The 27,755-nt window shown below is 43.7% G+C and overlaps 1 protein-coding gene across 1 annotated transcript in view; it reads left to right on the top strand.

The window, feature by feature from the left end:
* Nucleotides 1–13,733, top strand: part of LOC311269899 (ephrin type-B receptor 4a-like) — a 39,770-nt gene extending 26,037 nt beyond the window's left edge. The window contains exons 5-17 of the mRNA XM_084374431.1: nucleotides 2,646–2,798; nucleotides 4,258–4,593; nucleotides 4,678–4,802; nucleotides 5,504–5,669; nucleotides 6,028–6,127; nucleotides 7,366–7,430; nucleotides 7,589–7,702; nucleotides 8,086–8,333; nucleotides 8,423–8,638; nucleotides 8,825–8,974; nucleotides 9,608–9,801; nucleotides 10,267–10,425; nucleotides 10,675–13,733. Coding sequence (XP_084230557.1) covers nucleotides 2,646–2,798; nucleotides 4,258–4,593; nucleotides 4,678–4,802; nucleotides 5,504–5,669; nucleotides 6,028–6,127; nucleotides 7,366–7,430; nucleotides 7,589–7,702; nucleotides 8,086–8,333; nucleotides 8,423–8,638; nucleotides 8,825–8,974; nucleotides 9,608–9,801; nucleotides 10,267–10,425; nucleotides 10,675–10,783 — 2,135 coding nt within the window. The 3' untranslated portion in view covers nucleotides 10,784–13,733. The remainder of the gene's footprint in view (nucleotides 1–2,645; nucleotides 2,799–4,257; nucleotides 4,594–4,677; nucleotides 4,803–5,503; nucleotides 5,670–6,027; nucleotides 6,128–7,365; nucleotides 7,431–7,588; nucleotides 7,703–8,085; nucleotides 8,334–8,422; nucleotides 8,639–8,824; nucleotides 8,975–9,607; nucleotides 9,802–10,266; nucleotides 10,426–10,674) is intronic.
* The last annotated feature ends 14,022 nt before the right edge of the window (nucleotides 13,734–27,755 follow it).

The following is a 27,755-nucleotide window of genomic DNA, read 5'->3' as shown; positions in this document are numbered from 1 at the left end:
ACCCACATAGGCAGCCGAGCAGGCAGACTAAACAAGAAAACAATGGTACGACCAGGGCGGGGGTTCACTGAGGGTTGGAGAGGAAGTGTGAGGCAGAGGAAGTTAATGAAGCAGGGGAGCAGCGGTGACATGGTGGGGACAGAGAGAGAGGTCAGCGGGAGCAGCACTTATCTCTGAGAGGATGAGCAGGGTCAAAAGCTTACTGCTGCGACAGCTCTCGGTTCAACTAACATTGAAGGGAGCACAGGAGGACTGGAGAGGTGAAGGGAGCGAGAGTAGGGGGGAGCGCTCGAGGTAAAGATCATATCGCTTTAAGAACATCAAAGCAATGCAAGACCCAAAAAAAAGAAGCAAGACGCAGGATGATTCTCTCAGGAGCTGTGCAGCAGCTCTGTCTAATGAGTCCAATTAACAAGCCTCGTGCATGAACACCCCCCCACGCGCTCACTCACACACACACACACATGCTCCATCACACCGACAGGGATAAATGTTGAGCTCTAAAAAACAAAGAAACAGAAGATGAAATGCTACGTTTTTCTCAAGAAAATGCGTGGTCGTGTTTGGAGGCAGGGTTCAGTTTGATCTCTGTGGGAGGTATAATGATTTTTCATAACAAAAAAATCATTTCCGACATTTTGCTTCTGGTGAGGTGAGGTTGACATTTGCAGCGTTCTGTCACCAAAGAGAGCTGTGTGGAAAAATACACTCACCAGACCATAAAGGGAAATTGCCTTTATAGCGAGATTGAACTGTTAATTTGCTTCATAGGCCGGTCATTTCAGGAAATGAAATTGACGTGTGGTTGATTTAATTTAGCTGTATTGCCATTATCTCCCATAGACAATACACATATTTTCTGGGTCAAACACAAGCCTTTAACATAAAACTTCTGAATCCCCTCAAGTTGATTTAGTGTTATAGATGAGCATCATTAGAATATTTAAACCACGTCTTTGAAGTGAAGCTCTAGCAGGCTATAAATACTGCACCATGGGAGGGGTGTGTTTCCTCCTGTGCAAGTATAGCTTTACAAATGTTGTGTAATAGAGACACCCTGAATATTCCCAAATAGTTTTTAAGCTACGACGTAATTTTAGCAGCTGTCAACAAACTCCAGAAATGACTAACGTCAATAAAGGTTATGATGAAAGGTTTCAGCAGTATTTTGATATCATTATTTATTCCAGACCCTCGAAAAATATTCCTACAGCTGCTTGAATTTAAAAAACGCTGTTCACTGAGAAACAGTAGCAGGCTGTTGCTTGAGGTGTCACTTGTGTTATCTTGTGGGGAAATAAGAGCTCAAAAACACTCAGGTTAATTTCATAATTCCTTCTTCTGACAGCTGCTTGCTTTTTTTTTTTATATAAATTACATATTTTACCAACCTTGAACATGTGTGATATGCAGCAGCACTCAGTGATACATTTTCACACGTGGGGGATTTCCTGCTGGCAAAATGTCAGTGGGAGAAGAATCGGCCAGAGTGTGTTGACCCTTCAGAAATTAGTTTTGGCTGTAACAATGCTCCACTTGGTGTGAAAGTTTATTGTTTTATTTTCTCTCACTCAGTAGCTGCATTTCAACCGCTACGCTGAAAAAATATTGAGAAACGCTGCAGGTTTTAGTCACTGTGAGTGGCGTCACAATGGTCCCTAGAAGTGTCGATGTGTTGGATCCGGTGTGTAACAAGAAGAATGCCTTCGTAGGGTTGCAACCAGTGACTGTTATACTTTTCAATTAAAATGAATGTTGTTTTGTTTAAATGTTTTATCTTACACATTAAAGTGTGTTTACAGGTCTATAGTATAAAGTAGTATAAAGCCTTATTTGGCTCCAGAGGAAGCTTCATGTAATCTGATACATTTCCTTCAGTGATGTCACTCAGTGGCTAAGTTGCACTGTGGGTAATGATCTTAGATTTTAAAAGGAATGAAGAATATTAGGAATAAAAAACTTGATATCTCTGGTTCTGATGAATCCTTTTTTATCATTTGTTTTGAAAACTGTCCACGAGTCCAACAGTGTTATAGGAGAACAATGCTCGACCAGAGGACTGCTTTTCAAATTGGTGCAGTTAACCTTTAAATGTCAGAGACACATATTCAGTGATATAAAACAAAAAAGCAGTAAATCCTCACATTTGAAAAGCTGCAACCAGAGAATGTTTTGCATTTCTTTGCTCTAATGGATTGGCAAAATTGTTGTCAATTGATTTTCCGTCAGTCGACTAATCCTTTCACACTCACCTCACTGTTTTTTGTTTTTTGTGAGAAGACTTGGAACAATATTTGGATCAATAAGCAGAGGCAGTTCTTTGTAAGCAGTCCCACATGTTTGCTCTTGTTATTTAGATGAATTCAATGATAAGCAGCAGGCCAATGACAGACAGGACTACCAAATTCATTACTGTGATTGTCTTCAGTTTATAGCTCTCATTACATGGTTCTGTCTGTCAATCTGCAACCATCTGGCACCCGCGTACCCTGACAAAAAGACACAAAAGTGTTTGCAAATTCAGTTTGACCCAGGTCTGTCCTGGACACAGTGGGTGTGAATGTTCTTCAGTATTTTCAGGTCATGCCCAGAATCAGAACTTGTGATAATTTGCTTCATTTGTTTCCCCCTCCTGTCCTCCTCAGCTTGTCCTGTGGGCCAGTTCAAGTCGCGCACAGAGGGACAGTGCACAGGCTGTCCAGGATTCAGCCACGCCACCATCAGGGGGGCGTCCGTGTGTGCGTGTCGCTCTGGATACCTACGTGCGGAATCAGACTCTCCAGACATCCCGTGCACTAGTGAGTATACAGAAAACTCATGCAGAGATTCACTTGCAAATATAAAAGGTGCTAAGCAACACAAGCATCCATTTGCTTGTTTTCACTCTTTACCTCCCCCCCCTTCACGTCTTCATTTTGTTTTTACCATCTCTGGTGCTATTTCTCTTTCCCTCTGGTGTCATTTAGCCAAACTCCTCTAATCTGCCTTTGTGTCCATTGTCCCACTGCTGGGCATTGAGATGCATGTCTTTTGTGACAGGTTGTTTGGGGGTAGGGCTCTCACTCCAAAGTGGAAAAGGCATTGATGGTCTCAAGTGACACCTCCAATGCAGATTCAGGAATTTCAATTCAGCCACATGTTGGTTGTGTGAATGGGAGGGACTTTTTAATTAGGTGCACTCTTTTGCAAAGGCCGCCAAGAGAACGTGAAACAATGTGACATAGAGTCGGCTGTTGACAGTTCCTGTTCCCTGCAGGTGTAACATCAGCACCAACTAGAATTTACTAGTTTTATTATTATTGCTGATAACTTTAATTACAAAAGCTTTATCTTAATTATAATCACGTAATTAGGACATTCCTATTATATATTCTTTTTTTTGTGCTAGATAGCCAGTGCAATTCTGCTCATCACCTATATTTTCAATTTGTTTGTGAAATTGCAAACCAGCCCTGCTATCTGTAAATCATGTGGACCTTTTCCCCTGAAAATAAGTGTTTTACATTACTGTGACAGCCTCGGTGATTTTAACAAAGTGCATTCTGATTGTAAAGCCATAAAATGTATCGCCTCTGAAAGATTCCCAAACGTTGACTGCAGTATGCATTCGCACCCAGAATGTCTATGATGTTGCCCCACTTGGGTTTCCAATGAGAACACTATTAGCACTTAAGTTAGCTGCAGGCTCAGTGACAAAGCTGTGTCTCCTTGGCAGGAACAGAAACTCATTCGCAGTGGCTGAGTGCTATTGCTGTTTAGTTATGCTTGGCTTGAGGCAATAGCTATCTTCTTACAATTTTCAGACGGTGATCATTATCATCCAGTTTTAGACAAATGTAATTGCACCAGTTAAATTCTGCAACACATATGCTCCTGCTGTGATGCAAAGCCATTGCGGGACCATTTTTCTGCTTCGTGACTTCATGTGCAGACTGAATAAAATGACTTCATGGAAAAATCTAAATAAATGATCTGTGTGGGTCATGGAAAGGTAAAGCAGCAGTAAAATAACACGGCAGAGATAATAATTTGGGTTGATAGAGAAATTTTATACACTATGATTGCATCAGTCTTACCGATACCTACAAATTAAACTGTGATGACTTTTTCCACCGAATAATGTGACAAAATTTGGTGGATGACTACCGGTGCTTTCTAAAACTATGTAGTCGCAACAAAAAGTGGAAAAGAGAAGAAGAAGAAAATCAAATCAGCGTCCAATGTAGTGAAAACTTTGGCCTTTCCTTATTTCTGTAGGACCTCCTTCGGCCCCGCGCAGCATCGTCACCGAGATCAACGACACCACGCTCAGTCTGGAGTGGAATGAACCCCTGGACAATGGCGGCAGAACAGACCTGACCTACTCCATCAGGTGCTCTGTGTGCAGGTCAGCCAAAGGGCCTTGCCTCTCCTGCGGAGACAGCGTCAGCTACCGGCCCCAGCAGCACGGCCTGCTGGGTCGTAGGGTGGAGGTGTGGGGCCTGCTGCCTCACACCACGTATGCCTTCACAATCCAGACGCTCAACGGAGTGTCCGACCTCAGCGGCAAGGAACCTGCCGGCGAAAGTGTCAACATCACCACAATCCACGACGGTGAGAGGCGGAGAGGAAGAGGTACAATGGTATAAATAGTCCGAATATCCTGTGGTATTTATACTTCTTCTCCCATCTGTGCAGTGCCATCGCTGGTGTCTGTCATTCGGAAGAGTGACTCCACAGAAAGCAGTCTGACTCTGCACTGGTCAGTCCCAGCTCAGCCACACTACACCATCCTGCAGTACCAGCTACGCTACTGTGAGAAGGTGAGAGCTCCATGACAACATCTCTCATCTGTCAGCCTTAAAGGTCACATACCATTCAGGTTTCCAGATTCATGTTTCATGATGATACTGCATCAGAAAAGTCAGAATAAAGGAAATGTGCATCTGTTGCCTGCAGGTCATCCAGCCAAACAATTATACTGACTAACAGTCTGCGCAAAGTGTTTATACAGAAATGTCATTGACCACATACCAACACATTTGTATTAATATTAATATCTGTGCAGGCTTGAGCTGAAAACCTGTTTGTTTTTCTGCATTAATGGGCTCAATACTATCGAATATAGGTTGCATATTGTTTTAAACACTTGATATTGAAAACGTATCAAAGTATTGATACTTTTGACAACTTATTTTGCAGCATATCCTCTAAAGATGTGGTCGTCTAATCAAGTTTTCTCAGCGTTGCATGTGACAACTGTTGAGACAGTGTACAGTACACAAGGGTGTGTACTTCACATTTCTGTGGCTACGTTTGTGTTTTTGCTCCGACTAAAACAAAACACAGACTCAGAAGCACCATCATACAGCTGAGACAGAGACGCTATTGTGTGAAAGAAAGGCATCTCAAAACATAACAGTTAAAATGCTTCCGAGTAAGATTGTGAAATGTAATTGAGTCTTTTAAGATTTTCCTGTTTAACTCTCTTCCAGTCCAGCTAATTCATGTTTTTATGCTGTAGGAGCGGCGTAGTGAAGATCAGTGCCACTACGCAGAGAGTAACAGAAACCAGGCTGTGCTGACAGACCTCCGTAGAGCCACTCAGTACGAAGTGCAGGTCCGGGCGCGCACCATGGCCGGGTATGGCAGCTTCAGTCCTGCAGCTGTCTTCCGCACGCTTCCTGATGGTAAGAAAAGGCTCCATTTGCTCATGAGGTGGGAGTTTCACACGGATTAGTGTTTTTTTTTTTCACACATTTTCTTTTTTCATTTCCATTGGGAAGGTTTCGCAGATTCTTTCCTGCACAATCAGTTTCTTGTTAAGACTTTGTTGCCGATGTCCTTGTATTGAGTTAGTGTCCTTGTATCAAGCCTCTTTGATATTATAGATTCCTGTCATGTTCTTTCTTCCCTTCTCTTTCTTTTCTGTACTACTAATGTAAACCTCCTTGTCATGGTTTATTTCATTATATTACTCTAACTCTCTCTCTGTATCTGCCTCCTTTTTCTTTCTTCGCCGTCTCTTTTGTTTGTCTCCTCTCTCAGGACAAGACTCTGCCTCCCAGTTCTTGGTACCAGGCATCCTTATCGCTGTTGGGATGCTGCTGCTTGTCATTTTCGTCTTTGTGGCCGCCTATTGCATACGGTGAGAACGGGGGACGAGGGGAAAAAGGGAAAGAAAAAGATTTGCAATACGAAGAAGCTGGCAGAATAACAGGAAACGGGGAAAAAAACTGGGGAAATCGAAAACCAATAACAACCGTGACCCCAATTTTACTGCTTTGAACCACTTTGTTCTTTTGTTTATACAAATCATATCTTATCAACGGTGGATTTGCACTCTGCTACCGACACCATTTTTTGTTCTGTGTGAGGCAGACACAAAGCAACGCTCATGATTTCTTTTGCTTACGCAGCTAAAAGTTATCCTGCTCATTAGCACGTTTTCCTTGGGCTTCATTGTTTGAGTAAATACTGTTGGATGCCATCAGAGAGAGAAAGGGAGAGAGTGTGTGAGTGAGATTGAGAGAGATGACGATAGAGGTAGAGGGCAGGGAGAGACAGGATGCAGGCGTCCCAACCCTGTTTCCACAGGACAGGAGAACAATAGCTGTGACCTTGTGACACACACACTTAAACACACACACAAAAACCAGTGGCTGAGGCCCAGATCTGCCACTAAACCGAGGGTGGTGCATTATTGCTATTTTAGGCTTATGAGGTGGGAGAGGGAGAAAAATGGAGGAAGGCAGGGATCCAGTAGCTACAGGGCTGTTACAGTCTTGCAGGGATGAGTTTGCGCCAGCAGAATTATAATGGAGCCGCTTGTGTCAAAGAGCACAACCATAGAGGCTGTTACCACAGGCCATCGTGTGTCGTGCGTCTGAGATCGCTGAGGATTGTTTAAGAACAACAAAAGCCTTTTCTGGAGCAGGCAGAGTTTTTTGACAAAAAACATAATAGGATGATGGCAGGAAGAGAGTGTCCTGCAAGGCACTGTATCTCTGTTCGCTAGAGTGTATTGGTCTGTAGCTGAACTGACCTCTGACCTCTCCGTGCATGGAGTTTTCCCCACGGGGGGCAATAAATTATCATATTTTTCTATGCTTGCCTGCATCTTAGTCATGCAATGTGTGATTTTTTTTTTTTTTTTGCTCGTTTATGCTTTTTGTAGAGTGTTTTTCAGTCAGAGAAGCATCTTTATTTTTATACTGTTGCTGCATTTCACCAGACACATTGTAAGACCATCAATTTGCATCACATTAGGCTGATAAAGCATTAGGAACGCTTGAAAAAGAAAATACAGTCTAATATCTATTCTTCAGATAACTGCACTGCCATCCTAATCGTATTTTATTTATCTCCATCTCTCTGTGCCTGCAGCAGACACAGCCGAGTAAAGGATCCAGAACTGAGCGACAAAAACAACCAGTACCTCGTCGGCCAAGGTAACAGATGAAGGACGTGCACATTAAACCTACGCTTTGATTTACTGCTCATTCACATCAAGAAAATAATTTTTTAATGTGAACGCCCAGTGCCGCTCATAGTGCTCTAACATTTCTGCTTTTCCTTTCCCACGACTCTGTTTGTCTTTCTCCCTCAGGGGTCAAGGTTTATATCGACCCCTTCACCTATGAGGACCCTAATGAGGCAGTGCGAGAGTTTGCCAAGGAAATTGATGTTTCCTTTGTCAAGATCGAGGAGGTTATCGGTGCTGGTAAGCCCCTCTTCTTCCCCTAATTCAAAAACGAGTAATGCCGGTCAAATCTCTCTGTAGACTCTCAGACTGAATGTACGTGGGTTTTTCTTTTTTATCTTCCTCTCTTTCAAAGCAACATTGTTAAAAACATCTACATTTACAAAGTTAAATTGATTGTTTGACATTTAAAACAATTGTCTGTGTTCGTCTTTATCGGACAAAATTCAATATTGCCTCGTAAGTAAAGCAATTAACTGATAAATATGTTAGCAGCTCATATTGAAAACAAAGGGCAGCTGTAGCTGCAAGCAAGCTTTAGGTTTACCAAAGACCACTGTTGTAAACGCCTGTTCAAGAAAACTGCCCTAATGTGTGTTTATGTGTCTACGTGCGTGCGGCAGGAGAATTTGGGGAGGTGTGTCGAGGACGGCTGAAGATCCCAGGGAAAAAAGAAAACTACGTAGCAATTAAGACGCTAAAAGGAGGCTTCACTGACAAGCAGAGGCGAGACTTCCTGTCTGAAGCCTCCATCATGGGCCAGTTCCAGCACCCCAACATCATCCACCTGGAGGGGATCATCACGGCCAGCTGTCCAGTCATGATCCTCACAGAATTTATGGAGAACGGAGCTCTGGACTCTTTTCTACGGGTGAGTGTGAAACAGAGAACACACGTTAAGAACACTCTGTCACTCATTCTTCACTGATTCTCCAACCAAACTGTTTCTCTCTTCCACAGCTGAACGACAGCCAGTTCACGCCCATCCAGCTGGTAGGTATGCTGCGCGGCATCGCCTCCGGCATGAAGTACCTGGCAGAGATGAGCTACGTCCACCGGGACCTGGCTGCTCGCAACATCCTGATCAACAGCAACCTGGTGTGCAAAGTGTCTGACTTTGGCTTGTCACGCTTCCTACAGGAGAACTCCTCCGACCCGACCTACACCAGCTCTCTGGTGAGATGACAATCTCAAATAAAGTGTTAATTAAGATAATCTACAGTATATCTGCCTGACAGATGGTATTTATATATTTCTGTATCCAAAACACTTCCAAAGACCCCTTCACTATCTTTGTCCGAGCCCTGTGACCATGTTTATGTGAAGTTTTTTGCAGAGCTCACCGTTTTCTTCTCTGTGCAGGGAGGTAAAATCCCAATCCGCTGGACAGCACCAGAGGCCATAGCCTTCAGAAAGTTTACCTCAGCCTCAGATGTCTGGAGCTATGGCATCGTCATGTGGGAGGTCATGTCTTTTGGAGAGAGGCCGTACTGGGACATGAGCAACCAGGATGTAAGTTTAAGCAAAATCCCATTCTAGATTTTTAGGATTTCGTCAGGCGCAGCACGGAGCCAGGCTCCTCCAAAACAAAGTTTAACATCTGCGTGCTGAAATAAAGAATAGTTTGAGCCAAGGAGTCAGGAGTTGTGTTTCCATCAAAATCTTTACGCGCAATTTGAAGTCTGGATTGTAAAAGGTTGATGGAAACAGCAAACGCCCTCAATTTCACAAAAAGGCTTTCACACTCACTTGAGGGGGTTTTGACTTCGTTGAAAACAAGTTAATGGGAGAGAGAGGAATGCCTTTTCCAATTAAGTTCTGACGTTGTGAACATGTAACTTGTATGACTGATCAGCTGACTCTGAGAGAAGAAGCTGTTTCCACTGTCACTGTCCTCCCTTATATTCCCATAACGTGTGAAACCATGGTGCATGTGGACTCAGTGGCGGTTGGTTCTCCAAAGTTTGCTTTACATTTCCTTGACAATTAGATGGAAACACAGCTAATGAAGTGGGAAATTTAAGTTCAGGATTTTATATCGTTTTCCTATTCTTTATTATTTATTTTTTCTTCCTGTTTGTCCCCTCCTAGCAACTTGAGATTTAATAACATTGAGGTTTGAATAGTAGTTTTTCTTCCTGTCAGGTAATCAATGCCATAGAGCAGGACTACCGGCTGCCCCCGCCCCCTGACTGCCCCACCCATCTGCACCAGCTGATGCTGGACTGCTGGCAGAAGGACCGCTCGGCACGCCCTCGCTTCGCAGACCTCGTCAGTGCTCTGGACAAGCTGATCCGCAACCCCGCATCGCTGAAAATAGTGGCTCAAGAAGGAGCAGGGTGAGAGTAAAACTGTGTTTCCGGTGATTGACAGAAAACCTGCCCCAATAACGTCTCGATGACAGTGAATATGCAGCTTGAGAGCGCACAGACAAAAGAAAGAATGTCTGTCCTTTCAAAACGTCCGTCTCTTAGTGTCCGTTTGGTTTTCCAGCCGTCAGAGGATAGACATTAGCCTCCTACTGCCCAATCTTATGTACCACCTTAATATCCTGCTGTGACCTGTCAGCCTCCTGCTGTGCCCATTTCCCTTCCTCCACATTCTGCCTGTCAGCTGGTTGCATACAGCAGAGGACACTCCACCCCTGACAAATCCCATTGTTTGTCCCTGTCAGTCACTCAGGCTCAGATTATACCTCTGCCTGTCGACTGGAATGTTGCTGCAGGATATATATAAGTGCCTCGCTGTTTTATTGATGACAGTGTTTGTAAGTTGTTCCTTTGTTTGTCCACTCTGTCCCCCAGGCCGTCCTACCCCCTGCTGGACCAGCGTGCACCTTTAGCCCTCTCGTCGTGTGCTTCAGTGGGGGAATGGCTGAGGGCCATCAAGATGGAGCGCTACGAAGACAGTTTTCTGCAGGCTGGCTTCAACTCAGTGGACCAGCTGGCCCAGATCACCACACAGTGAGTTCTTATCTCCGGTTATTTTTAATCTTAACTGATACTTTTCTCTGGAGAAACATTTTCACTATTCCATTCATATTTCCTGGCTACAAGGTCAAGGAACTTGACTTGTAGCCTTTAGCAGTGATAGCTGCAAACAAGCTAAATTAATCCTTTAAAACTTTTAAGTATGAAAGACTATAGAAGCCCAGAGACCCGAGAATTATTATTTTCTTGTCTAATTAGTGATTTTTTTCATCTTCGCTTCAGGGATCTGCTGCACATGGGAGTGACTCTGGCTGGGCATCAGAGGAAAATCCTTTCCAGCATCCAGACAATGACCTTTCAGAACAAGAGCACTGCGACTGTGACCTTCTAGCTCACCTGTCCCCCGACCTCGACGTGAACACCAGCACACAGGTGCAGCCATGTACTGAGAGCACTCTGGATCCTCTCCTGGGACCCACTTTGAATACAAACTCCAAGAGAGATCGGAAGAATTAATCAATGACTAGGAGAAAATAAAGAAAATAAATGACTAAAGATGAGACTTTCCAATCGGGATGAGACGGATGTCCAGAGAAAAGCGAGTCTCTGTCATCTACAGTGAACAGAGGACAAAGCTGACATGCAGACGGACTCATTTTTACAGTTTGTTGTCAGTGTTTTTATTTCAACACAAGGTTAGGACCCAATAAATGTGCTTAACCATGTTAGAGAGATCAGAGTTTACAAAGTGTCTGTAGTACCATGTCATTTTGAAAACTGGCAGTTGACTGATTTGTTGTCAAAATAAAACGTCACTTCACCAAAGGAGACAAAAGAACGGCCAGTGCCAATCCAAGGATTTCGCTCTCCATATCGTTGTGTAATTATGAATGAGAACTGCTTTCACCCTGGGTGTCTTCCATTAAATCCATCTGGATTACTTCAGACACCTTTCACATCAAGACCGAACATTTTTGCTGTTGGATCTTTTTTTATTTTTTCTCCCCCTCTTGATTTCAACATTACCTCCTCTTTACTCAGGTGTGATGTGAAATGCAGACTTTGGAGAGTGCTGTACTCGACCTAATCAGACATCTCTCACCTTCCCCAGTCTGGCTCTCCCCTCACCAGCTTCACGCGTGAGGAGAAGAGAGGCACAGAGACATATCTGCACTTTTGTCATTTCAGAGTGACTTGTATTCTCCGTGTGCTTCTCTTGGAGTGTGGTTGGTAATCTCTACTGCCTGTGTTTCTGCTGGCAGCTCAGTTTTAATATTGTCAGACTGATCAAGGACCAAGTGGACTCAGAGACCAGAGATCACTGTAGAATTGGTTTTCTTTGTGGAAATTGACCAAGGACAAGCTATCTGGCCTCAAATTTGTTTTTCTTGATATAACTGATACATTTTTAATTATCTTATTCTGTATTCTCCATCTTCCAGTGCCATTCAGTTGTCTTTGTGGACTAAAAATGCCAATTTTATAAAGCAGAAATCTCTCATGAATGATTTTTGTCTCATTTAAATGTACCTAAGGTGTACTTGGGTAAGGGTTACTTTGACTTTTTGGAGTCGGGTGTATTATTTTCCTTCATCATACTGGTCCTGTATTTGGCAAAACACTGATTTTGCCCCAACGCTTTGCAAAAGAAAACACCATCCAACAGGCTAGCTTGTAGCTAGTAGCTGGTTTGAGGGCAGAATGCTAATAAGTGCTGTTTGATTGGCGGAGCAGGCCCCTTGCCTTCTGTGTTAAGTGTGTTATTTGATTTAATAATCTGATTTTTGTGTGGTTATTTAAAATGTCTCTACTTTTGCCCCAGAACTACAGAAAACAGTTTCTAAACATTACGCATGGAAAAACAGTACAACAGCTAACAGGCTAGCTCGTAGCCTGGAGCTGGATTCAGAGTAGAATACAAATAACTACTGTTTGATTAGTATAGCACAATGCTGGTTGTGCGGTCAGTAAAATATTTCTCGTTTTGCCCTAAAGCTACACAAAAATATTTTCTTAACATTGAGCGTGGAAAACAATACACCCGCTAACAGGCTAGCCTATAGCCATAGCTGGTTTCAGGGCAGAATGCTAATAACTGCTGTTTGATTAGCAAAGCAAGCCCTTTGCCTTCCATGTTATTTTCTTTTATCCAATGATTTTCGTGCGGTCAGTAAAATGTTTCTGCTTTCTGCCCCAAAGCTACACGAAATAGCTTCTTAACAATCTTAACATTTAGCATGAAAAACCATGCACATCTAACAGGCTAGCTTGTTGCCCCGATATCCATTGTTTTCAGGGATAGAATGCTAATAATGCTGTTGAGCTGCTGGTTAATTAGCAGAGCAGCCCCCCTCACATTTTAAGTCTAGTGTATTATCTTCCTTTATCAGATGCCGGCTGAAGAGTCTGCCAAGTGTTTCTGCTTCTGCCTCAAAGCAAAAAGCATTTCTCAGCACAGCTACTGGCTAACAGGCTAGCTCATAGCCAGTCGTATCCATTGGTTTCAGGTTGGAATGCTAATAATACGGCTCAGCTGCTGTTTGATTAGCAGAGTACCCCCTGCATAATATTACAAGCTGTTGTTGAAGAGGAATAACAGACTTGAGTTCAAAATGTCAAAGTATTGCTCAAAGACTGTGCACCTCTTGAAGGATAATACCAGCCTTTTTGACATTTAGGTCGTGTATAATTTTCCCCTCGGTAGCTCACAGACCTGCAGTGAAGCAGGAAAGTGAAGCTTACACAGCTACTAAAACATCTATGTGGAATACAAAATACATATCAGTGTTTCCAAATGGTTTTACCTCGGTGCCAACGTGCACTTTTATGAAAGATTTTCTTCTTTATTATTTGGAGTTTGTTGTATTTTTTTATTTTTCAGTTGGCATTTGCATTTTTTCGTATCATCTGTGTTTATATTCTGGGATATAAAGAGGTTAAAGTGCAATTTTGGCACTCACAATCCATTCACATGTGGTAATTGGGTATAATAAATTATATTGTAGTCTGGTTAATGTACCCCATAAATATGGCGGTGATAATGGCCGCACAGTGAGTTACAGTGGTAGTCGCTTGAGAAAGTGTGGTTGAAACATCAGTGATGCTACACAGACTCTTTTCTAACATATACTGATGTAAGGCCTTGATCAAAAACTCTGGTATTGTCATGCAAGAGTGAAAGATTCCTTTTAAGCATTGTGGGAAATGTGGTCTTCATATTGAAGATCTCAGTAAAACCGACAATGAATAGATAACGTATGTTTTGATTACCATCCTGTGTGTAGGCTAATCTGTATCCAGTATTCATAATAAAGATACACACCAGTGTTTACCATCAAGGACTCATCTTTCAGCTTATTAACATAACCGACGGCCTCGGTAGATATCCAGTCTCATCGAAGCCATTCCCTTTTCAAGTGGAGCGTGAAAACGGCACTAAGTTCCTATCTTACCTGAAAGTGCAAGTCCACGTGATTTAACCGTGTCGGGTCCAATGACATGCTGTTCTGTCCCGGTGACCCGGATGGCTTCTGTCCCACATTCAAAGTAAATCAGTGCACAACAAAGCAGCTGCCCTTTCACTAAAACATAATGTTTCTGGAGTGTGTGTTTGTCTGAGTTTTATTTCAGTGCTCGCAGTCGTGAGGTAAACAAATTGTTCATGTTGCTCTTTGTCATCCGTCTTTGGTTAAATAATATGCCGTGTGAGTCGTCTGCGATCACAGCACAAAACGTGCGAGTACAATGTCTAATGGGGTATGCTTTTCTGTCTTCTCTGTGGCTCTTGTTGCAAACATTCCTCTCATCTGTCCCCGTCGTCTCTTTTTAATAATGAGAGAGAAACTGGAGACTGCGAGGGCGTGAATTGAGTCTCACTCCCCCTACGTCTCCCAGCTTTGCTTTCTCGCTTGCCTCTCCTCTTTCCTTCTGTTTCTCCAGAGTGTCTTTACCCTCGAGGGCACGGCGCTTGTCCTCTCCTATGTTTCCCTTCCTGGTCCTCGGCCCTTTTAATCACGGAGAGATGTTCTTTTCTTCTCCCGTGCCCCGGGCTGAGAGCAGCTTATAGCGCAGCATAAGCTTAAACTCTTACTCTCACACTAAATTTTTTCTCTCTCTCTCTCCTCCCTTCTCCAAAGCTGCCATAACCAGGCGAAGCTGCCAGGGCTTCAAGAAGCATTTAGGTTCATTGATTAATGTGCTTTGATTATCTCCGTGTTACTGACTCATTCCTCTTGCTCTACTGCTCTCGTGTGGCCCGTAAGTACAGACCCGCGCAAGTGGAGCTAAATTACGATGAGTAACGGTTCTTGTAAGCATGTTTTTTTCAACCCCGCAGTGTGTTTCGGTGCGTATGAATCTCCGCGCTGGTGTGATTCAGCGTTTGAAAGAGAGAGCCGAGCATTCATCTCTGGTTTCTACTTCTGTCAGTGCTTTGCGCGACCTCTGACCCCGCCGTATAGTACGCATCTAGCCCCGGCTTTGTCTGCGTGCCTGAATGGCCATTCATGAGGGCTGCTGTCGGGCTGAGAGTGGACCAGGTCAGCCAGGTTTTAGCATTTTTCTGGATTGTGTCATTCCCCTCGCATTCCTGTGTGCATTCAAGTGTGGAGTGTGTGGTGGCGGGTGGGGGTTAACCAGTGGGACAGGTACATGTGTGTTTGCAAGCAAGGGGGGAGGGCAGGGAGGCAGAGGGATAAGAGACAATCTGAAGTGGTTTCGCCCCGTCTGCTGCAGTAAACGGCCGAGAAAATCAAAGTGTGATCCTGCATCAGATGCGCAGCGTTAATGGTGTACTCAAGCGTTTTACTGTAGCACCTCTATAAAGTTTGGAGACTCACAGGAGAGAGATTGAAAAAAGAAAGAAGTGAAATTCGATACAGCTGAGGACCAAATACCCTGAGTTTTAACTTCTGGTGAGGGTCAAACTCCACAAACACTCCTCTCCTATACGATTCCCAGAATGCATCTGAATCACATCTTTCATTAGACGCTGTCACTTCTTTCAAACGCTACACCTCCAGCTTGTGATGCAGGCGCTCTGGTCAAAACTTGAAGTCTGGAGCCTACTCTGAGTTGATGGATTGATTAAATAACGCTGATGATGTCATCAGTGTTTACAGTGGAAAAGCTCCCTCCAGAGCCTCCGAAGATATTAGAGGTGACAGAGAGACAGAGAGAGAGACAGAGAGAGCAGTGCCTCCCTCTAAAGTTTTGTTTTCAGTACACAACTGTTAATTCCTGTGTGTGCAAACGAGTGCAACATTGTGAAAGACAGTCCATTGTTCATTTGAAACGATCATGTTACCTGGATTTTGGTGCCCAGTGGTACCTCTTTCTGTATTTGTCATAACAAAAAGTGCATAACAACAATATTCAGTTGTTATTAAAAAATAAAGAGGTGAAGTCAATGGAGACAAACAATTTGAATCAAGTATAAGATGGTGGAATTGCGTCATTATAAAGACTACACAGCCAACAGCTACACAAGTGACGGCTTGTTGAACGCTCACACAAAAAGCCAAGACTGAAAGCTTGTAGAGTCGGTCCTGCATGTTGGCAAACTCTCCTTTCACACATCTGCAGCAGTGAATATGGGCAGACTCGTTATGATTGTCACCTTTCGACTTTTTTGGCCAATGGCTGCAGGCGCGCTAACGTTAGCTGCAGCTGCTATAGGGAGATTTGGCCTTCAGGCTATAAAATACGGCACACTCTTCAGCTTATAGAGGTATTTTGTGTCCTCAGGTTAGATGTGTTGCCCTGGTGAGCTTTTGCATCGGGCATTACAAATACTGCAGCGAGAGTTGCCTGTGTCGAGTTTCGACAAGTGTAACCACACGTGACTGCTTTTGGCTCGCCATCGCCATCAATCTCTGTGACTTGAACAAGCTGCCAGGGTGACGTAGTCTCAGGTAGTGAAATTCAGCACAGATTGATTTAACGTGAGTTGGTACACGGCAGGCTAGTACTGATTAAATACTGTCGGTACATTTGAAAGTATCGAATTCAAGTATCGAGTCCCAACCCTAATGATGTCCGTATCTCAATCCTCATAAAGTTCTTCACCCTGTGTTTGAGTGCGGCCAGTTGGAGCAGCTACAAACATGTTGCTCTCCACGATGCATCAAACAAACCGGGCCGTTGGAGCCCTGATCAGTATTCTTTGTGAAAAGTCACCCGAACTTCATGCGTTAAATTGGAGGAGTTCCCCTTTGACATGGCAAACTACATCGGTTGACTACTTTCCTTTTCCATCAGTCTTCTCGCCGGATCTGTGGAATTGCTTTGATTTTCCTCAACTTCACCAGAAAGTTGAAGATGGAAAGTTGGATTTGACATTGTCATTCCTGAGCCACTCTCCCTCCCTCCGCTTCAGGTGCCAGACTTCCTCCCCGAGATGACTTGCAGACAGTTTGATCGAAATGGCCCAATATTTCTGAGCAAATCCACCGAGCAGCCAGCTAAGATTATTTTTTCACCTGTGTACGCAGCGTGATTGTGGTGAAAGATGGGAGGCACACTGCTCGGCAGAGCGCTTCCACTCTGTCTCGTATTAGATCTGATCACTGGGAAAGTTGTCGCTCCCCGCTGTTCTACAGCATGTCTGTTGACTTTGCGGGAGCTTGTGCCAGGCCACGGCTGCAAATAGGAGTTTGTTCTTAGCTGACCCACCTGGTCAAATAAAAGTTGTAAGAATTTAATCATACGTAATCAGACGTGGAATTAGCTTTGTACTTTTCATTATGCACTTAATCCAGTTAATCAATGTAAACCTTTAGACTGCAGGCCCCTGCTGTCTCCTCACTGTTATTATTATTATTATTATTTGTTGTGGCTGAGTACTCAAATATTGTTTTATTATCTACTTCCAGGCTGTCACCTTCAGATTTAATTTATTTAGGTGTTATCTCAATTTATTTTGAACTTCTGGATTACTAATTAAAAACACATTTGGCCCCAGCTACATTTACCATATAAATCCATGACCAGCCTGCTCCTTTCTGCATCTGTTTGCTCATAAAAATTGATCATTCATAAAGCCAAATAGTTTTTCAATACATATTATGACGCCATAATGGCTGGTATCCTCTGCTCTTTCAGTTTCAGACTTCAGAGAGCAGATCGTGTGTTTGATGGAGCTGTTAGCGGGATGAGGAATGCGAATATTAACACCTTGAGGACGTGCGAGCGAGCGGCCCCTCCGAAGAAAGGTGTCTGCAGGTTCCCGCTCCCGTCTCGGCTTTCAGCACACACACAGCAGCCATCCGTCTCCCCCGTGGCGCCCTTTTGTTTTCCACTCCGCTGAGATGTGCTCGTTGCCTTCTGCGAGGAAATGAAAGGAGTGTGACCTTCCCTGCTTCTTATCCTCTCACCCCATATTCTGAAACTCAATCCACATGCGTCAAGGCCCACTGTGCTAGGGGGGGATTAAAAAGTAGAGGGGGAAAACTATCAAATTGCTCAACAAGTCAGAAGAAGAAGAGCTTTTCTCAAGAAGGATTATGAATGTGTGCCATCAACATGTCCTATTAGGGAGGTTTCTGATCAGCGTGATTGATTTCCCTTTTGAACTCCTGCATATTGAGCTCAGATTTATGGGTTTACTCTTCGCTGTCGTGCTTAACCTCTACCTCAGTCCTCACCTCCATGTCCTAACTCAACCCAGCTCCTCCACACCTCTGAACCCCGCTGGTATAAATCCTCCCCGTCAGCTGAAAAATGCGTGCCCACCAAAAACCAGCATGCCTCAGACTGAGTTAGAAACACAGACTTCTCTTCACCACCAGACATTTCTGAGGTTTGAGTTACGGTAACCAGATGAAACTACCAAAACACACCAGCTTAAAAAACATCTAAGGTCTGCTCTCTTTGTGCGCTGCAGTGAAAGCCTTGGCTTTGTCTGTTTGTTCTGTTTTTCATGATTACAGTGAAGTCTGGTCTTCGTATTTGTATTGCGGTCATGGCTGTTTACCGTAACTCGATGTTCCACCTTCTTTTTCTACATTTAAATTAGATAGCTTGCTGCTCAGCGTCCAATAGCCTCAAAGAAGTATTTCCATAGATGTTTACAAGGCAGACAAATGAGCAGTAAACACTGTAAATCACATAAACAATCATACGCACGCGAGCTGCTGCTTTCGCTCTCAAAGGTGCACTATGTAGTTTTGAGGAAGACGCGATCATCATTGACTGATTTTTTTTTTTTATGCCTAGGCAAACCAAATAAACTCTTTGTTTTCATGACTGGATAAACTGAAGGACAGCACAGTTTCATACTGGTTTACACCCTTCTCGCTTCAAACAGTTTTCTGGAGACCTTGATTTCCTCTGAGAACGGCTTCTTCTTCGAGTTATGGAAAAGACAAATATTTCAGAGTTTGAATCTCTTCTCAAAAACTACAGTGCCGCTTAAAAGTCACTTTTTGGGGCCGCATGAATGAAACTCCTCACACAACAGGCCTACAGATTAAAGCACCCCCCCTTTCCCCTTTTCCAGCCTGGTGTGGATAAAGAACATCCATCACATCTGTTGATTATACTGTAAAAACATGACCACTCACGTTTTTTACTGACCCCTAGAACAAACCGTGTTTTCTGGGCTCGCTTAGTGACTATCTATGTGTGTGTGTGTGTGTGTGTGTGAGAGAGAGCCCCTGCACCCTTGTTCACTATGTTAGAAATCTGAGGACGGAGCATGTGGTTATGATTTCACCAGCATCTGGATGCAATACAGCTAGGTTTACACAAAGTGGTTGTGTGTGCTTGTATTAAATGTAATCAGATTACAGGAATAAAGTAACTGAAATAGGCACACTCTGTCATTTAACACAGCTCGTATGCAACAACAGTGACCACCACCCCTTTCTCAAATACACAACACACTCAGAATAGGAGAGCTCACCCCAAAACAATGCACTGGCATCGTTTGAGCGCCCTCTAGTGGGCAGAAAGTATACTTTAATGACTAATAATGAGAGGAAATCGTTACATTTCCTCACGTTTATGTTGACTCGTGTAGAAAAAATAAAGTTGGACGCTTGATTTATAAGAAATGCATCCACAGCCTCTGCGGTCAGACCTGGATGGAGGCCGCTGCAGTCTGGAAAGAGGAGCTGGGCTGTGCGTGCAGAGAAACCCGCCGCCTCGGTCGATAAACTCGTGTCACGCACACAACGCAGGATTTTAATGCCTGATTATTTCACGTCTGCAGCAGTGTGCGCACGGCGTGGCGCACGGTGCGCAGCCAGCCATCGTCTCCACATGTCTGGATGGAGGAAGACGCGGACAGAGCAGCATGAGGAGCCCTCTCCTCCTCCTCTCATGTGAAATACAGGAGCGGTCCTCGCTCTGCGTGCGTCTCCGCCGCTTCATAAACGTGCCTAAATGTTGAGTCTTCAGGGTGGGGCCGTGTCAGTGGAGGAGGAGAGCTCTGCTGTGTCAGACCGGGTTTAAATGTGGCGTGTTATCGGTCCCGCACGGTAACTTTGAATCTGCGCTGCGTTGTCGCCCCCCAGCGGCGGCGGGAGGGAGTCGCACCCCGAAGGAACAGCAGAGTCACGTCTCACTTGGTCGACCACAGGTGAGAGGAGTCAGAGCAGGTGTCTCCATACACACGCGCTGTCAAACACACTGGCTGTACTTTTCGCTGTTTTGCTCTGAAGCTCCAGAAATGTTTTGTTGACTACGAAAACTTTCCATCAGCGCGGGGTTGAAAATACAGTGTCTGAATTTTTCATTTTTGGGTGAACTGTTCCTTTGAGCTGTTTCATAAACTACATTCAGTGGATGACAGGGTGAAGAGAGATGCCACCCCCCTCCCCCCTGCATCCCCTTGTAGCAGAGAGAGTAAAGCTGACGCGGGGTTGTTGTTTGGATGAATATATCAGTGTAGCTGCCTTCTTATTGATCCGTTATGTCACTGAGGTTTCACTGAGCTGCAATCTATAGCCCCGACCATGAATCTGAAACCAAGAGAACCAAAACAGTCGCTTCACTAGCTAAACTGTGTCCATCTACCCTGTTAAAGTTAACAAATCACCTACCGCCTACATTATATCAAAGACTTATTATGTATGTTTTCATAATTCTTCACCACTTCTAGAAACAGTAAATCCACAACACAAAACAGTCACAACAATAAAAGCCTCCTTCCCCATCGCAACAACATCTACATGAAATCACAAACACACCAAACCAATGCAGTGGAAAAAAGTAAGAGAAATGTTAATCCAGTGCATCACAAAGAAAACCTTTTAGACCAATATCTGAGAAATGAGAGGTGAAGAACAATACTATCATCAGCTCCTTTGTGAGGAGGAAGAAAGAGGTGCATTAAAGGACTGTGTGAAAATGATAAGGGAGCACTAGGGTTCAGAAAAGGGGGAGGATTGAGTATTATTTTCCCTGTTTGCTGAAGGGAAGGGAGCTTTTTTGGGAGTGCGAGGGAGGGTCTCCAGTGAGTTGTATCCCTCCAGAGAGCTCGTCATCTGTCAGCAGCTTCACGTTATTCAGCATCGTAATAAAAAGTTGAACTACAGTACGAGTTTGAATCAGAGCAACACGATCTTAAATTCTTTGTGCAGTTTTGGTCATTAATGGCGAATACCAATAGAGGAAATGTCAGTTTTTCCCTGAGACAAGTGGAGAACACTACTTTCCTAAAGTGAAACAAATACAATAATTTGAGTGTGTCTGCCCACGAAGAAGGACAGCATCAGTAATTACAGCAAGTGCCCAAAATGACATATGGTTAAATATGAGTGACACAGTCCTTCAGCGTGCACAGTAATTATGACAGGCGCAAACGAGGAGGATGGTTGATGTTATTATACGTGTAGCAGGAGGTCAGGGTGGATGGATAGGTCAACAAAACATCACCCGGCTTAACCACAAGAGATTGCTGTTCATTTCCTGTTCTCTCCCGACAGTCAACAGTGTTGTTTTTTTAAACCATGACCACAGTTGTTCTCTAACCATAACAAAGTAGCAATTTCAACCTAAACCATAACCTTTCCCTTCACCTGACCAAGTTGTTTTTGTGCTTGAAACTCACCAAATCTTAACGATATGCTGTCACATCAGAGAAACGAATTTACAGTCATCTGTGCTGCAGCAGTGTGTGAAAGTGCTTCTGGGCAGCAACTAAGTACATTTACTAAGTTCTGTACTAACATTTCAGAGGTAGATATTGTACTTTTTACTCCACTACATTTATTTGACACCTTTAGTTCCTTTAGTAATTGTCAATGAATAAAAAGATATGATGTAAATTTATAGATTAAGATAAAACCATTGACGAGAAATTCACAAACTAGCCAGCGGATAAACTACATAAAGTAGATGAACCACCTTCACCAGCGTCAACATTAAAGTGATGAACACATGAATTACAACAGAATAATATACATTGTTCTGAAAAATGCCATTGTGCATAATGAGTACTAATACTTTTTAAACCTTTTTAAGTTAAACTTTAAATTCATGACTTTGACTTGTAGCAGAATATTTCTGGTCTTGCTGCTTTCACTCAGGTACCAGCTCCGAGTACTTTCTTCCACCTCTGCTGAAGGGTGAATCACGCTCGAGCTGGCTGAGAATCCTGAGCAGCGGTGGTATGATATCTGATTAAATGGTGGGATTTTCTGCCTCCATCTGCAGTAAACCCACTTCTCTCACAAACATCTGAGCTCGCCCCCCCGCCCCCTCATCCCTGAACATCGTGTGCACGATGGCAGAAAATAGCCCGACTCCATCATAGTTTTCTGCTCCATATTCCTCAGTTACTATATTGTCAGACTGACTAAATCTATCTTTGCACAGTTACGTAACATATTACTAAAAACAAACTCCACTGTTCTAACCCAGATATCTGACAGTTACACAATGTGGAGACTGAGATCGCTCGCACGAATGAAAACATATATATTTTTCCATCTCCTGCCGCACATCATAATAATCCCACTACTTAGCGCTGGTGGAGGCCAGCGCGCAGCCTCTGTGGCCTGAAAGCACTCAGGGCTGCAATTTACACTGAAGATCAAAACAGATCTCCTCCAGCTGCCTGTGTGACCGCGGTCAATCGAAAGAGCGATTATGGCAGCTTTAATCTCAGATGATCTCTGCTTCTCAAAGCCACTGCGACAGGAAGTCGGGACTGACCACAGCTCAGGGATCGCGCCTGCAGACCGGTCACCATGACAGCTGGAAGATAGATGGAGGTGCAGGAGGAGATGGACAGATGCATGAATGGATTCTCTGACAGTCAATGAGCTTGAGTGTTGTGTACCAGTGCACTCACATTCATTGATTAAGTCACTGATAGTTCTCTAATCCTGTGTATCTGACCTTTAACCTGCTGTGCGAGGATGTGAGCAAACACTTTCACCGACTACAACAGATGAGTCATGGCTCATCTGATTGTTTTCTTCTTTTATATCTATCTTGGGGAATCAAAATAATAACCCCGCAGCTGTTTTTCACGGGGAGAGAGTGATTTTTTTACGTTAGAAAAAAATAAATGTTTCTTTCCAGTATTAGTCTTTAAACTGGGACTTCACAGCTACGCACGTAGGAGATTAGAAGGTGGATTTCTTTGCATAATACTGTTGAGAAGTAATCCTCTCCATCAGCATCATCATTCCTGCAACCTCCAGTGTTTCCATATCTGTGTTTCTTTTGATTTCATTTCACTTCAGCACACAGACGATGCCCTCTCCTCCGTTATGAACTGGACATCAGTGGTTTTGATTATATTTTCCCCTCCATTGGAAAGAGGTTCACACGTCCTGAGCTCCTTTATTGTGTGTGTGTGTGTGTGTGTGTGTGTGTGTGTGTGTGTGTGTGTGTGTGTGTGTGTGTGTGTGTGTGTGAAAATCAGGCACTGGGGGTTTGGCTCGCACATTAACCCGGACCCCGACAATAACACTCAGCACTGGCCTGAAGCCGGCGCCAGGCATTGGGAGGATGCCACTCTGTCTCTGTGTCGGAGCCAACAGGAGCTGGAAGGCTGCGAGACTCTGAGTTAGGATGACATTGCCCCTGCAGATCGACTAATAATTGTCCATGTGGGTAAAAAAAAAAAAAAAAAACCCAGTACCACTCAGCATCTGAAGAAAAGGTCAAAGGGGTGCCTTCACCGAGTCAGATTATTATCCCACAGAAGTACGAATACTTCATCCGGGCGCCCTCTTAATCTGAACAAATGTAAGCTGGTGGGGCTTCAACACAAATCCCTCTTTTAAGAGATAAAGAGAGAAAGATGCTTGATTGCTTTTCCCCATCCATTTTTGCTCAAAGAAGCACCTCACATCAGCAGGAGTCATTGTTTGTGACTGGGTGTTGCGGCTGACATGTTGGGACTGGCTTTGTTTTATTTTGGATTTCGACTCCACAAAGGAGCAATCAAGACTTTTTGATATTTTACAGGTGCTTTAAGTTCTCGTTTCCAGCCGTTTGATGTCTGACATCCTCGGGCCGGATGTTTCAAATCTTCACCAATCTCTATCAAAATAGCACTGCCTTGTTGTTTTGTATTTAACTCAGAAGCAGCCTCGGCCCAAAGTAGATGTAGCAGAGAAAACCGAGCGAAAGAGAGGACCGATTTTCATCTGTTTGCAGCACTCGATTTGCAGGTATAACAATGTTTGCCAGTCGTGGTGGTACCGGAGGAGGGAAAGGAGGGAAATACTCAGTGGAAGACCTCTATGGCATCAGCAAGAAGCCCAAGGCGTCGACCTCCTCGGGGAGCATCGTGGCCAAAGCTGGAGCCCGGAGCAGCAAGAGTCCGGACCAGAGGACCGAGTCAGAGGCCCTGGCTTCTCAGATCTTGGAGGCGGCGCACAGGCTGGTGGAGCGACGCCGACTGGAGCTCTACCTCAGAGAATGTGGTCTCTCCCTGGCCGAGTGCGACTCTGAGCGCTCTGCGATGACATATAGGTAAGAGGGAAGAGGACGTACAGCAGAATTATGATGTGACACTATAATGCAATTTGATTATTGGGGATAAAAAGATGTTACCGATGACAGAAACACATTAAAATGAAGCCCCTTCTCTAAATTCACTCGCTCGTGTAGCAAATTAAGGCGCGTCAATACTGAATCTGTACATGTGGCTGCCAAACTTAGATTTAATAAGAAGTTTGATTCAGAGGGAGACCATCCAGAGCACTCAGCCATCTGTGGATAATCCATTTAAATAACACGATTAATATTTTTCTTATATATTACTAATGCATGAATGTAGTCGAGTGTTTGAAGAGGACTGCAGTTAAAGGCAGTGAGTGGAGACATCACTCATGGGTGAAATAAGAAATATATTTGCTGTGTTATTTTTTTTTCTCCCACCAGTGACCTAGAAAGAAATATCACGCGTTTGATGAGATTTCAAAGCAGAGCGGCGCTGAATAAATGTGACTGGACTGCAGAAACATCTGGTTGTTGAGGATCAGCAGATACAGTAACTTGCATGGGACATTGTCCAATTTCTGCCCCAAAAAGACAGCCTGACGGGGTCAACAGCAGTGGGGCATAAGTTTGCGTTTAATGATGCGTGATTTGACAGCAGGGGACAGGCGGTTGGTTGTTACAGTGTTTGTGCATCTCTCCTCTTAAAGTGCTCAGTTTAGCTGTTTTTGGGAGGAAAACGTTGCCATGACTCTGCTCTCCACTGGAAATATGACACAGATGAGTGGACATACAGTACAGAATAAACATAGAGGGTGCTTGCATGGTTTGTGATTGCAGATTTGTCTGCATTTAAGAGCATCGGGGGCTTATTTGTGAATTCAGTGTATTTAAAATAGTCACATATAAATGTTTTATTATTTTAGGAATGTCAAAACACAATATGGCATTTTGTGTGATACATTACATCCCAGTCAGACTCACACAGCCTCTAAGACTCCAGCAAAGTTGCCTCTAGGTGGCAGTGTCACCCTGGTGAGAGGACAAGTCAGCACAGAGGTTTAGAGCTGCACTTCAGGATTTTATTTTGACCAAACAAATGACAGAAAGCACGCCTAAATCACTCTCAGATCTGCATTTTATAACAGCACAACTAAAATATATGAGAGAACAGAGCATAATGATGCATCTGAACTGATTCCTCCATCAATTGAACTGGTGCTTGTGAGTTTCTTCAGCAGGCTCTTCATAGCCTCTGTGCATGTAGTACGTTAGCTGGGGGTTCATTTGTGTAATGATGCGTCAGATTTGAAGTCTCCCACGACTGAAAGTGATTACTTGTAATCAACGCAGCAGCTAACAATGCACCTCTGTGTTCTCTCTAATTTGCCGGGTTTTGCTGGAAACAACAATTTCCTCCCATCCACTGGTCTCCAGAGTGCAGAGCAAATTTGTGAGACAGACACTCACATTCTGACAAACAGACTATCAGCGCTTCATCTCGTGTTTGAATAAAATAAAGCTTAAAGGTTAGACTTATTAAAACACATCACATGTTGTCAAATGGATTCCCAGTTGCTAGTAGATGCTAATCTACTAAAAGCTTTTACAGAATGACCTCTGACTGTGCTCTTTTTGACAAACGTAACGCGAAGATGAACAAAACCACAAGAAAAACAACATGTCAGGAATACTTCAAAGTTACGGCCTCAGTGGCGCTACCACAAACGATTCTCAGCATTCTTTATGTCTGCTTCAGTCCAATCGAGTCTAAACCAGCTGTTAGCATCTCTGCAACTACCAGAAAACTGTCACTGTGGGACTTCCCTGCTGAACAACGTTTCAAAATCAACTATATTTCATATGTGATCCATATTTTTCTAAGGAAATATTCAGGCGCCTGACAAAAAACCCGCGCCTGAGGGTAACAGGGACAAATACTAATTATAATTCTTTATTTCCTTCTTTACGCTAAATGTATGCATATGAAAAGTGCTTAGGTGGAAAAACAGCCTATTCAAAGAGGAAGAACTCATAAAACTACATAAACTTGCATAATGTCCGAGAGTAGGGCTTCAAAAACTGATATAAACTATATGCTGCTGGATTTAAAATCTCATTGGCTACATGATGCATCAATCATCTGGCGGCTGGCGTGTAAGTGGCTCAGGACAGAGGAGGAAGAAGAGAGAACGGGACACGATCAGTCATCTGATCATGACTTGAAAACGGCTAAATGAAAACTCAGCTGAATGAGATGAGGCGATATCACAACATATTCAACAGCCCTGCTGCATATTCTACTTGGGTTTGTCAGTTTATGTGGTCAAGGGTACCTGGAATGAATGAATGGACCTATTTATTTCCATCAAATAAGAGATTGACTGCACTTTGTTACACCGTTGTTGCAGGCAGTGTTTTGTCAACGAGGAAATAAGCTTGAGCATTTTATCTCGGACGGTGACTTGGCAGTTTATAGAGGATCACAGTTAGAAGAGACATGCTTTGAAATGAGCTTTGAAGCCGAGCAGCAGTGCACAGAAAGCAGTGATATGTTTATAGTGAAGAGAGGGCACTTTATCATGTTTTATCGACCGTAGGGGCATCCAAGAGTCCGCCGGTGTGTCTCTCGATACAGAACTTCAATATGGAGCAGTGGCCTGACGTGTATGCTGGTTTTGAGTCTTTTCCTGCGTAAAAAAAAAACAACCTGGGGATTCATCTCCCCCATCTGTGATCATACGGTGTCTGATCGTCTACCTGCAGTTGTTGGAAAAGGTGTTTACATGCCACAGTATGTTGGTTTCTATGGCAGTACTGGTTTCAGAAGACCAGAATAAGGTCGTATCCAGGTTTCTGAAACTAGGATATGGTGTTTACGTGCACAACAGACAGCTGGGATACTCATAAGCAAGATACTGGTGCTCATGTAAACACTCGTTGATTTAAGTGCAACATAGTTCCCGAACAGTGGAGCAGGAAGAGTGAGTCACTGCTCTTTAAAGTGATGATGATGATGATGGACAGTGATTGGAGTGAAGGTGAAGGTTAAGCCTGTGTGTGGATGAAGATTTAGTCAAAGTGATTTAGCGCGTCTGACTCTGAAATTGAAATGAAAAAGTGATTCTTGGAGAGCTTGTGGCTGCGGCATCCACACAGATCTGTGTAGGCACTCAGTGTGCTTTAACGGGAGATCATTAAACCTTCTTCTCTCTCAAAATGTCACCGCGGGTGGCATTCGCATTTTCTCTCTGCCCATACAGCTGGAAACGTCCCCATCCCAACTTGCTCTGAATAGCTCTTTTAAAAAAGAGCTGATTGCCAACTCAAAGTTACATTCTGCTGGCAGCCGACTGCCACGCAATCTGCTCCAGGATCATCCTGGGACTGCAGATTGCTCCAAAGCAAGTTTCCATGATGAATGTTTGTGCGCCTGCTTTCTTATTTTGCACGAGACAGGT

The sequence above is a fragment of the Pagrus pagrus genome (genome assembly GCF_965226575.1).
Source record: "Pagrus pagrus genome assembly, chromosome: 14".
In the NCBI taxonomy this organism is placed as follows: Eukaryota; Metazoa; Chordata; class Actinopteri; order Spariformes; family Sparidae; genus Pagrus; species Pagrus pagrus.
Note: the sequence above shows the minus strand (reverse complement) of the source record. Positions and strands in the feature narration are given on the sequence as shown.